The 12,640-nt window shown below is 35.3% G+C and overlaps 2 protein-coding genes across 4 annotated transcripts; both read left to right on the top strand.

Moving 5' to 3' along the window:
• The first annotated feature begins 287 nt into the window (after positions 1-287).
• LOC109192454 (glycylpeptide N-tetradecanoyltransferase 1-like) lies at positions 288-2,826 on the top strand. 2 transcript variants are annotated; one of them, XM_019343105.1, is made up of 2 exons: positions 288-448; positions 1,230-2,826. In XM_019343105.1, the coding sequence occupies exon 2, from the start codon at positions 1,279-1,281 to the stop codon at positions 2,575-2,577; it is 1,299 nt and encodes a 432-aa protein (XP_019198650.1). In that variant the 5' UTR covers positions 288-448; positions 1,230-1,278; the 3' UTR covers positions 2,578-2,826. The 2 variants fall into 2 exon arrangements, with proteins under 2 accessions (XP_019198650.1, XP_019198649.1); XM_019343104.1 differs by having other exon boundaries at positions 290-448; positions 1,260-2,826.
• A 3,366-nt stretch (positions 2,827-6,192) lies between these two features.
• On the top strand, positions 6,193-12,050 carry LOC109192453 (dihydrolipoyllysine-residue acetyltransferase component 2 of pyruvate dehydrogenase complex, mitochondrial-like). 2 transcript variants are annotated; one of them, XR_002056108.1, is made up of 20 exons: positions 6,193-6,352; positions 6,764-6,857; positions 7,112-7,239; positions 7,394-7,464; positions 7,543-7,583; positions 8,818-8,873; positions 8,955-9,029; positions 9,132-9,224; positions 9,464-9,700; positions 9,804-9,876; positions 10,073-10,161; positions 10,310-10,395; positions 10,485-10,560; positions 10,658-10,725; positions 10,810-10,876; positions 10,977-11,072; positions 11,166-11,268; positions 11,347-11,442; positions 11,553-11,692; positions 11,759-12,050. XR_002056108.1 is itself a non-coding variant. In XM_019343103.1 (19 exons), exons 1-19 carry the CDS (start codon positions 6,314-6,316, stop codon positions 11,621-11,623), a joined length of 1,659 nt encoding a protein of 552 aa, XP_019198648.1. In that variant the 5' UTR covers positions 6,193-6,313; the 3' UTR covers positions 11,624-12,050. The 2 variants fall into 2 exon arrangements, 1 of the variants encoding a protein (XP_019198648.1); XM_019343103.1 differs by having other exon boundaries at positions 11,553-12,050.
• Positions 12,051-12,640: the final 590 nt, after the last annotated feature.

The raw sequence follows: 12,640 nt of genomic DNA, 5'->3' as shown, positions 1-12,640 counted from the left end.
CATTTTGTGGACAATAAAGCATTTGAGCATCTCCAATTACTATAATAATAATAATAATAATAATAATAATAATAATAATAATAATAATAATAATAATAATTTGATTTCATTTTTATAAATTTAGATCTGAATCATATCCATATAATTTGCCTATGGGCTTTGGAACTTTATGAACAGCAGGCTAAAAAACTCTATCCTAAGCCCAGTCCAAAAAAAGAAAAGATCCATGGCAACAAGGAAAAGTTAAACATGGAGAATTTGGTTGGCGTGTTTCAATGCTTTTCTTTTCTTTATTCCATCCATTGCTTCGGTGTTTCCAATGAGTTTTCTATCTCTTACATTGAAAAGCCCTAATAATTGATCTCCCGGGTCGCTTTCTCCATCGCGGATGATTGTACAATATATTGAGTAAACCGTGGGGTGAGTCTTGACAACTCTAGATCTCAAGGTGCGTGTGTTTCTTCGATTATTACCGTTGATTATGCTTCAGATCTCATCAGTTTGTTCTACTGTTATTGTTCTATTCCTGCCTTATTGAGTTTATGTGCATACCAGTGATTAAGCTTTGCTTTGAATTTGGCAGTGATAAATTGATATTCTTTGTTTTAATTTTTTTTTTTCTGTTTTGGTAAGCGAGGATGAATCGTATTACTAGTTTAGTTGTTTGTTTGACCAGGTGCTAGGACCTAAATGATTAAATCCTATTAATTTCTCATGATTATTACCTATACTATGTAAGGGAGTTCAGAACTTTTGCTTTGTTTGTTGTGTTGTGCTTCGGAAATGTTTGATTTTGCTGGAAAAAAGGTGGAGATAAATTGAGTTTCATCTTCTTTGTCCTTTTTGTATAGCTGCTGTAATGAATCTCTTTCCAACGTGTTTTGTATGGGCAAATGTTTGCCTATGGTTTTGCCAATGTATTTAGTGAGAGTAGTTATGGCCCATTCTCTCGGATATGAGGCTCGTGTATGTAAGCCCGGGCTAATGTTTCAAATTAATAGCTGGAATACACTCGAATTGAATATTGCCTATCACCAGTTTAAGTAAAAGATTTGAAATGGAGTGTGAGAACATGCATGATCTTAACGCTTGCTCACTTAACAGTTATCACTGTAAGTGTAAGATGAGTCCATATGACCATATGCATCTCCATCAACCTGGAGATATCCATGTTTTTTCCCATATTCTCTACTTTTATCTCTCTCTTAATCTGTGCATCTGCCTTCCACTTATGTTATTTTTATGGGATTTTCTAACAGAGTAATTGGAGTTGACTAAATGACCGACGATAATAGAGAAGCATTGGACCAGGATCCTACCCCCAAGGGAAATATACCTCCAGAAAATGAAAATGAGGTATCAATTGACTCGTTAGCCCGAAAGGTCCAAGAATCTCTATCTCTCGCTAAAAGGCATAAGTTCTGGGAAACCCAACCTGTGGGGCAATTCAAGGACCTTGGTGATACAAGCCTGCATGAGGGCCCAATTGAGCCTCCAACGCCCATATCCGAGGTTAAACAAGAGCCTTATAATCTTCCCACCCCATATGAGTGGATTACTTGTGACATGGACTCTGAAGAAATGTGCATTGAGGTTTATAATCTTCTGACCCACAATTATGTAGAGGATGATGAAAACATGTTCAGGTTCAATTATTCAAAGGAGTTCCTTAGCTGGGCACTCCGCCCTCCAGGTTTCTACCGAAGTTGGCACATTGGAGTCAGGGTGAAGAGCTCAAAAAAGTTGGTGGCTTTTATCACTGGGATACCTGCAAGAATACGTGTTAATGATAACATTGTAAACATGGCAGAGGTCAATTTTCTGTGTGTTCATAAGAAGCTTAGATCTAAAAGACTTGCTCCAGTTATGATCAAAGAAGTCACAAGGAGAGTTCACTTGGAGAATATTTGGCAAGCAGCTTATACAGCTGGAGTTATCCTTCCTACGCCTGTAACAACTTGTCAATATTGGCATAGGTCATTGAATCCTAAAAAGCTTATTGATGTTGGGTTTTCTAGGCTGGGCGCAAGGATGACAATGAGCCGAACAATAAAGCTGTATAAGTTACCTGATCAGACAACCACTCCTGGGTTTAGGAAAATGGAGCCCCATGATGTTCCTGCTGTTACTCGACTGCTTAGAAATTACTTGAAGCAGTTTGTTGTTGCACCTGACTTTGATGAGAATGATGTTGAGCACTGGCTTCTCCCAAAGGAGGATGTTGTTGATAGCTATCTTGTTGAAAGCCCCGAGACTCATGAAATCACTGATTTCTGTAGCTTTTATACTCTTCCATCATCAATACTCGGTAGCCAGAACCACTCCACTCTTAAGGCCGCTTATTCTTATTACAATGTCTCAACAAAAACACCATTGGTTCAGTTGATCAGTGATGCTCTTATTGTGGCAAAGCAAAAGGATTTTGATGTGTTCAACGCCTTGGATGTTATGCACAATGAAGCTTTCTTGAAGGAACTGAAGTTTGGCCCGGGTGACGGGAAACTCCACTACTACCTTTACAACTATCGAGTAAAGCATGTTTTGCGGCCATCAGAACTTGGGCTTGTGCTCTTGTAGATAGCCCAAAGACTTGAATTTGCCAGAACCAGAGGAATCATTTTTGGTGAGGTCCGCTCGTTTGTATGTTTTTAAAGACTATGTCTGTTGTCCTTTTTCTTTGTTCGTGCATGAGGTCTACTTTAGGCCCTAAATGGATAAACCTTGCAACATAATCTATGAGATTGAACTTTAATGCATGAGTTCCTTGTTCATCATGCCATTTGTTTAGTATCATTGTTGAGGTTGTCAAAGAATTTTATCTCTTAACAGTTTGTGTCCAACTTTTATCATAGCCCCATCTTCTCCATATTGCCCCATAAATTTTGATTGATCCCCTTGCAGTTGATTGTATGTTCCATCTGGATGGATTCTTGAACAAATTCTGTTACACAGTATTTGTGAGAATGGGTTCCTGAATAATTTGGTTCTAAGAACAGACCTGATGTTCTAGTTCTGGCCATTGTGAATGCCCAAAAAACAGCAAAAATTATTTGTCATGAAGTGTTGTGACAAAATTAGACAGAACATTTTGCCAGATACACCTGTCCAATGAAACCCACAGAGCAAAAGTCAACAGCCTATACGCTATAGCATAAGAGCATCCACTATATTGTCTTTTTCCAAGTTTTTTCATAAAATGAAATCTCTCAAGCCAAGGAGCATACTTGATGTGGGGAAGAGATAATGAAAAAAGAGTTCTCCTGCAAATGAGAAAATAATGTCAGATTTATTAAAAAAAAAAAAGAAAGATCAGGCAGTGAGATGCGTGAGGGAAACGAAATGGTCCACTCGGGCGCGCCTGACCCATTACCTTTTCATTTTATTTTTTTTTTTAAATCAATTTTTGTTTTTGTTTGTTTTTTTTTTTTCCTCCACTCCCACATTCTCTTTCCTAATCATTCTTATATTTTTCCCACTAAATATTCCCACTGATAAGGATGTTCTAAGAGTTAATGGTTAACTAAATATGGGAATATCATAATAGTTGATGGTTAAAAGTGAAATTAGTTGATGGTTAAAAGTGAAATTTATGATTTTTTTTTTTTTTTTTTTTTTTTTTTTTTTTTTTTTGTAGATGAAAGACAAAAATATGCTTAGAGACGGCTTGAAGTGCTGGCTGGCTGGTTGATGCGCACGATTTTGTTGACTTATTATTATTATTATTATTATAAACTAGCCTTGCACAGCGCTGAACATTCCAATTCCTACTATCCGCCTAATATTCTTCAGGAAACAACACAAGCTCTCTTAAGTATCACTTCTTTGACAGTTAACCCCCTCCGCTTGTTTTAATTTCACATACCCCCCTACTCCAATACTCCATTTCGTTCAAGTCTTCAAGACTTCAACACAGCTCCTTCCGATATGTGCTTGGACTTCAAGTTATTGTATCCTATAACAACAACAAAAAAAAAACAAAAAAAAAAAAAAAATATATATATATATATATATATATATATATTAAAAAATTTGTCCAAATATAATACATCAAAAATTAACAAAGAAATAAATGTAATTCAAAATTTAATTTAAAAGTGACATTTTTTGTAAACATTTAAATATAAAATTATTCACTAAAATTTCAATGTTAATTATTTAAAAAAAAATATTTTCACTAATCTATAAATTTTAAAAATATAATTATCAAGTATAAAAATAATGAATTATATATAAATATTTTAAAAAAATAAAATTGGACCTCCAAAAATTGGAGGCCCTAACATGTCGCTCTGCTGCACATGGATGGCCGATGTTGTTTTTAAAATTAATTAATAACTATAACTGATAAATATAAATTTATAACTGTTTTAATAAATAAAAAAAAAAGATAGTAAGTACTTTATAAAAATAAACATCTCAACATGATGCATGATTGCATGCATTGAGATCGGTTAATTATTAAATCACATGGTCTATGTTAAACGAAATTGTTATTGCCTAACTATATGTAAGCATCCCAATAACTTGAACAATAAATCTAAACTATCATGCTTAAATATTAGACCCAAACTCAATTGGTCATAAAATATGCTAGTCAATTCAATTTAGCTTACAATAGTCAAATAGTTAATCTACACATCTAGCTTGAACAATAAATCTAAACTATCATGCTTAAATATTAGACCCAAACTCAATTGGTCATAAAATATGCTAGTCAATTCAATTTAGCTTACAATAGTCAAATAGTTAATCTACACATCTAGCATTAATAAATGGGCATAATAACTATTTTAAAGTAGTATCATGCAGTAAAATTAATAGATTCTAACTAGGGATGGCAATTTCAATCCGACCCGTGGATATCCACCCGAATCCATCCCGCATGGATCGGATTTTTTTGGGTGATGGTGGGTGGTGGGTCGGGGGTGGGCCTTAAAAAAGCAAATCCGCGGTGGGTCAGGTTGGATTCGGGTTCTATATACAAGACCCGCCTAGAATCCCACCCGACCCACCATGTGTGTGTGTGTATATATATATATATAAAATAGTAAAATAAATACTAGTAGTAGTATGTAGTTATTTATAAAAGTTTATATAACTTCGTGTATCTTTTTACTATTTTTTATATCAAAACTACTAAGTTTATTTTTAAAAATTAACAATTTAGTTATTATATTTAAATATTTCCATTATTTATGTTTTAGTATCACTAATGGATTTTATTTTTTTTATTATGTGTAAATAATTTAAATATTATTTTTTGAAAAACATAATAAGATGATAAGTGGTGGGTACCCGTAGTGCGCACCCGCACCCGGTGGGGGTGGGGTGGGTTCTGAAAAAGTCCATCCGATGCGGGTTGGAGGTGGGGGTGGGTGGAGAAAATATAAGGTGGGTCGGGTGATGGATGTAGCCCTCCCCGACCCACACTCGACCCATTGCCATCCCTAATTCTAACAACTAATTAGAGAATGTCACGTCAACCCACTTACAAAGTATCATTATAATATTGTCAACTTTGATACAATATAAACAACTGCTCTATCCTACCTTTTAAATCATCTAAATCTCATTACTTATAAGCTTATTACATATTTACAAAGTCTACTTTATTAATAAATCAGTAAAATACATATTCTTGAGTCTTGACTTCTATTCTTTACATTTACATAGTATAAACACAAAAGAAATACCCTAGTATACTTTCACTATCTATAGAAATTGAGAGTATTTTGAAAATTTCTTTCAAATAAGGAGGGGCGGAGGTAATTAAGAGTAAGAACTGAGAGCATCCACAACTGTGGATATTAAATGATTTTTTGCAGAAGAAATAACTGATGTTGGGGTTTAAACAAATGTGGAAGGTTGGTTTTTCCACTTTTGTTCTCCCGGCAAGAAATGCATATTTGTGGGTCCATAATATGAGAGAGAAAAACAAGAAGATAGCAGGCAAAGGGCGTGCGGAAGACAACAACCCTTCTATTTATTTTAATTTTTTCTTCCCTCTCATATTCTATTTTCTAATCACACTTATAAAAAATTGTTCAAAAATCATAAAAAATATTCCCACTATTATGGATGCTACGAAGAAGGGGGGGTGAATGAAAGGAAAACAAGGTGAGGGGAGCTAAGTATAAGAAGTGTACGACTTAAGGGGGTGTAATGTAATTTACTCAATATTCTTCATTGGTGGCTGCTTTAACATTTGCTCTGCCCATTTCCTCAGTACAAAAGCCATCCGGCCACCTTTCCGCTTCAATTTCCCGGCGATTTTTTTTTCTTATATTGGAGGAGGAGCTCTTGAACATTCACTATGATTTGCGCTTCTCAGGTCCTCCGTCACTCCAGAAAGGTATTACTTTAACGAGTGGAAAAACCTTCGATTTCTCAATTTCTGTTTTAGTCAATTTTCTCGTGATAGATGCGTTTTAAGATGTTGTTTTGATCTCGATCCATGTGGAAACGGAATAACGGAGAGGAATTTAGTTCAGATTTAAATGAAAGGATTTTTTGGCTTATTGATTTTGATTTAGACGAATCTCAGGCCGCATTCTGTGTTATTTTATTTTTTATGTGATTGGTGTTCCGGAGTTTCTAAATTAAGGAAATCAACAGTAAAATGAAAAGCGTGATTGAATCTTCTGTTGGAATGGAAAGCTTGGCATCTTGTGTGGTGGTGTCCCTGTGTTTCTGATGTTTGTTTATTGATACTGTTATTCGTGATCAAAACGTGAATATCTAACTAGGATGACTGTTCTTACAGATTAAGAACACTTCCAATTTGGTGAAGCATGATTATGCAGTATTGGTCCGCAGGTTTGGCAGTGACACAAGGGTCTTTGCCAGTAAAGGAGATGGTAAGTTCGCTGAAACTTTGTAATATATTCTTTCTGAATATGGTACTCAGTATTTCCTGTCTTATGTTTATTAAGTACCTTGCTTGTCGGTGTGACCATTCTGTGGTATCTGTGGACTTATTAAGGATTGTAGATGAATGCAGTAGTTCCAAATGGACCTATTTAAATTATATGCCATGACCATTCCGCAATATCTGTTGATATATATATTTATATTTGTAATTATATCTCCTGAAAATTCTGTTGCTTTGCAGATATTTTGAGGGTGAGGCAACCTCATCTTGCATCCAGTGAGAGTCAGAGTGTTGTTAAATCATCCCAACGGACTAAGTCAAGCACCCTGGGCTTCTATAACAGTTATAGAGCAATGAGTCCCACCATGGTAATTTCACAAAAGATCTTTCTTTGTTCCTTATTTTTTGGGATTAGTGTTCTTCAATTCAGTTTTATGCTCATAAATTCTTTTCCTTTTATTTCTATTGAAAAGAAAATTAGAAAGCACTCACCTAACTTCATAAGTTGGTGACTTGGTGTAGGTGTCATTGGCAGGGAGACCTAAGGAAGCTGTGCAAATGGCTGGCATGTTACAGAGCAGAGCGTCTTCATGGTTTGTTATTTTTTTGCCACAGTATACTTGTTCATCTAATGCTTGAAATTTATGAATTTTGTTTGCTTTGTACATCAGTCTGCAGATGCATTTGAGGAGAGGGTTTTCAGCGAATGCAGGTGAGGCTACTGTATTATTATTTTAGAATTTGAATCACTACTTCACCTTCTAGTTAAAAGTGTTTGATTCTAAACTACACTCTTAGGACTTGTGTGCATATTGGAAGCATGCTATCAAATATCATTTGGCTACAACTTTAGTGGTTCATCAGTAAATATGTTAATATGTTATGCTTAACAGAAAATCATTAAGCACAAATGAACAAGTACATGGAGCCAATATGTAATAAAGAGTAAGATATCATTCCCGTGAGGACTGAGTCTATAATGCTAACTACTAAAATTTAGAATGCTACGGCTTTTAATCAAATGAAATTGAAAGAGTTGAAGAAAAAATAAATGACAAATAACAATAATATAAACAACTAGAAGAGTGCATGTCCACATAATGAATTCATGGAGTCAATAGGTAATTCTTTGGTTTCTCAATAACTACTTGTGTCAATCAGATACTTTATTGTGTTTTCTAGTTGCTTCCACATATAAGGGAGCGTGCCCTAAAGAATTGATTTGATAGTTGATACATTCCTATGCCAATCACAATCTAAAGAATCCATTAAGATTGGGCATCCATGATGCTAGGCTACCTTGGTTTGCTAGCAATTATACATTCACCTAGGCATATTCTTATCTTACATGATTCATTCAAGAATCTATTTCAATCTGTCCACAAGACTATCTTCAAATCTGTCCACAGTCAATGACTGATAGAGTTAAGGTTTTCAGTCACCATTGAAGTTGTAGCCTATATTTTAGCTCTTCTGAAGCCTTTTGAATTGCTTCATTTGGAATTCTGGGCTTCAAGTTATGCTCAAAACATTAGTGAAAGAGACAAACTACGAAGTCTATGTCTCTTAATTGAAAATCTTTGAAAGAAAACGTGAAAATTAAGAACATGAATGTCCTCCTCCTCAATACGATGAGAATTACTGATGTTTTTGTGGGTTTTACTTGTTAAAGCTCATCCAACCTCCAGATTGATATGTTTAACCTTGCATCATAATATAAACAATATTAGTGCAACCTTTAAATCAATTAGGGATTACACAGTCAAGAAACTGAAGTAAATGGTTGGTAAAAGTAGGTTATTTAAGCACTTAAATATTTACTCCCAATTGTGAGTATATCTTTGTTTGAATTACTTTTAATCATCATATCTAAGCTATTGCATTATGTATATTTTTCGTTTTATTGAGACTTTCATCTAATTCTGCAACTCTCTTTGTTATTTCAGACCTTCCTCCACACCAAGAGATAGGGATGCCTTCTCTTTCACCAACAATGACAGAGGCATGCATTTTCCTTGAAGCCCAATAGTAATAAATCTCCATTTATGTGTTGCCTTATGACTAGTTGGATTTTGCATTACAGGGCAATATTGCTCGGTGGTTGAAGAAAGAGGGAGACAAAATATCTCCTGGTGAAGTACTCTGTGAAGTTGAAACAGTAGGATCCATCTTATGTGCTTTTATGGCTCTAGTGAATGATGAACCTCCAGATTTGGACATGTAAAACTGATTTATAGCTATTTGTCCTACTGATATATAGGATAAAGCAACTGTTGAGATGGAATGTATGGAAGATGGATATCTAGCTAAGATTTTGCGTGGGGATGGAGCTAGTGGGATTAAAGTTGGTGAGGTATTGATGCTATGCATTTCGTGTTTCAGCATTGCAAATTGAGAAATTGTTGTCTTCCTTTATGTTTTTTTTTTCTAATTTAATTTCATTTAAAAAAACATTAGCACCATCTCATTTTTGGGAAGATGTATGTGTTTTATGTGTATCATGTGGTGCATGAAACCATGTCTAGCTGTAACAATTGAAATATTTTAAGGTTGCACTTTTCTGAAGTATGCTGATTGTGTGAATACATGCAGTTGATTGCCATAACTGTTGAAGAAGAAAATGATGTTGCAAAGTTTAAAGATTACCAGCATTCAGCATCAGATGCTGCACCTACCCCAAAGGGCACTCCACCTCCACCTCCACCTCCACCCAAAGAAGTTGCCAAGGAACCCATCCCATCAGAACCAAAAGTTTCTAAACAAAGTTCACCTCCAGCAGACCGCACCTTTGCTAGTCCTCTTGCTAGAAAACTAGCTGAAGATCACAATGTACGATTTTTATTACCATCTATTTTTCAGATATTTTTCTGATATTGCAGTTCTACAGATATTCTAGTATTATTGCATTAATTTTGTGTAAGCATTGGTATAGGTACCTCTTTCAAATATCAAAGGAACAGGTGCTGAGGGACTCATTGTCAAGGCTGATATTGAAGATTACCTCGGTAGGTTTTTTGAGTTTTTATTATTATCTCTACGAGTGTTTCATATATATTTTTATGCTGTAACATGTTTTTGCATTATCTTTCACTTGATGCGGAATGTGTCAATTTATTATTATAGTTGTTGTTTGGTTGCAAGTTCTTCTGCTGAACATAAAACTAATGAGTAATCATTTTGTTTACTCTTGCTATTGTGTAGCTTCTCGAGGGAAGGAAGTTCCATCAGCAGTGCCCAAGGCTGAGGCAGGTTTGGATTACACTGATATTCCTCATTCACAGATAAGAAAGGTAATATTTACTGCATAGTATAATCATAAACACCTCTAAGCTTTAGCTTCAAAGAAAGATTTACCTTGAAGTGTCAACTTTATTTCTTATTTCATTGTTTCCTGCAATATTACATTCCTTTTCACAATCCTTCTATCAATTTCATCAGGTGACAGCTTCTCGCTTGTTGCTATCGAAGCAAACAATCCCCCATTATTATTTGACTGTAGATACATGCGTTGACAAACTAATGGAGTGAGTGCTAATTATACCCCTCTCAACATTTACCAAGCAACTTGTTTTTTTTGTGTATCTTGATTTGGTGGTTCCTGTTTTATTTTCAGATTGCGATCAAAGCTTAATTCATTACAAGAAGCTTCTGGTGGGAAAAAGATATCTGTTAATGATCTCGTAATCAAGGTATCATACAACCTCAGCATAAAAGAAGTTAATAATAATATTATTGATTACTTTTCATTCTCAGAGTAAAATCTGTGATGAATAACTTCTATTTCAGGCTGCTGCTTTGGCTCTACGAAAAGTTCCTCAATGCAACAGTTCATGGACCAATGATTACATCCGCCAGTGAGTTGACATGAAATTTGTAAACTCAGATGATTATGTAGTTAATGTAGGTCACATTTGAATCTGGTCCTTGGACTTATACAGGTATCACAATGTAAACATCAACGTTGCTGTGCAGACGGACAACGGCCTCTATGTACCTGTTGTCAGGGTTTGTGATTGAACCAGCTTTTATGCTCTGCTAACATTTGCATGCTTTCCAAATTATTATTTCAATGATAACTAAAATAAAAATGTCATGGGTTTTGCAGGATGCTGATAAGAAGGGTTTGTCCACTATTGCAGAAGAAGTGAAGTATTTAGCACAAAAAGCAAAAGAAAATAGCTTAAAGCCATCTGATTATGAGGTGGAACTATCATTACTGTACTGAACAGAGTATGTCTGAATAGGCAACCAGTAAATTTAAGCTTGTTTTACCACTTGATTGTTGTGATTGCAGGGAGGCACATTCACAGTGTCAAATTTAGGAGGGCCATTTGGTGTTAAACAATTTTGTGCAATTGTTAATCCTCCTCAGGCGGCCATTCTGGCAATCGGATCTGGTAAGATACTATCTCACTTCACCTTACACCTAAAAATTTGTGATTTTCTGCTGCTTATCATCCCTCTTGTTTAAGCAGCTGAGAGAAGGGTTGTACCTGGTTCTGGTGCTGACCAGTATAAGTTTGCCTCTTTGATGTCTGCGACATTGAGTTGTGATCACCGGGTTATTGATGGTAAGTTGTTCAAATTGGATTCTTTTATAGCTAACTTCGTTTCTCCATCTGTTTTACGTACTTGGGGCTAGAATTAATGAAATTATTTCTTTTTATTTGATTTATTTTAGGTGCAATTGGTGCAGAATGGCTTAAAGCATTTAAAGGCTACATTGAGAATCCCGAATCTATGTTGCTGTAGATTGATATTTACTGTTTCTGCTCATTTCTGTTTTTGGCCTTTGCATGATCAAGCTAAAAAGCAAATTATCAGCAACGGCAAGTTGATGATTTCATTTGTTGGCTTGATTTTGTAGCTTTTATAGAGCCCCCTCACCAAGAAAATGGCTGAATTGATGATGTCAAATAACGGGGTCTGAGGATGGAAACCCCACATGCTTTTGGATTTTGTAGGATGTAGGGACATTTTTTTGTGACCTAGAATTGAGTTACCAATTGTCGTTTTATACTGGATGTACCTCATTGGGAAGACTATATATTTTCATCATGCAATAAGAGAAGCAGTTCTACAGCATGAGTTGTATAATTTCACTCTCGAAAGAGAGTTCATTCCCTACCCCGAGTTGCTCATTGTAATAAAGTCATTCTGAATTGAAATTTTCATTTCGCTACTTAGTGGGATGCTTTCAAGGAACATCAACAAGCTTTCTTGAGATAAAACCTTTCAAAATGGGAGCTTATTATTAATAGCTTATAGGAGAATAGATTGGTTCAATCTAAGAAGAGGGTAGGGTCAGCCGGTAGTGAAAGATCCTTGGAGCAATTCCTATTCTAAAAAAAATAATAAGGGGGGCTATTGACCACTCGTTAGGAATGATAATTGGAACGTTGATGCCATCACACTAAATGGTATTCCTATTCATATTCCAAGATCACACTAAAGGTGTGTTGGTGTGTTTAGAAACCCGAAAAATGATTCTGAGTTTCTAGTATTTAGCGGGAGGGGAGAAAATAAGGTCAATGGAAAATGTGCTCTTAGTCTAGGAAAAATGGGTATGGGTATGTTTTTTAGAAAAAGAGTTAATACCCAAAATCGTCCTCGACTATAGTGGTTTTTCTCAATTTCGTCCTAAACGACTTTGGTGACCTAATATCGTCCCAGACTTTTGTGTTTCGCTCAATTTAGTCCCAAACTTTTGTGTTTTTGCTCAATTTAGTCCCTCATTTGTTATTCTGTCCATTTGGTGTTAAATAAATA

The sequence above is a fragment of the Ipomoea nil genome, unplaced genomic scaffold, assembly GCF_001879475.1.
Source record: "Ipomoea nil cultivar Tokyo-kokei standard unplaced genomic scaffold, Asagao_1.1 scaffold1770, whole genome shotgun sequence".
In the NCBI taxonomy this organism is placed as follows: domain Eukaryota; kingdom Viridiplantae; phylum Streptophyta; class Magnoliopsida; order Solanales; family Convolvulaceae; genus Ipomoea; species Ipomoea nil.
This window is presented reverse-complemented; position numbering and strand designations above follow the sequence as displayed.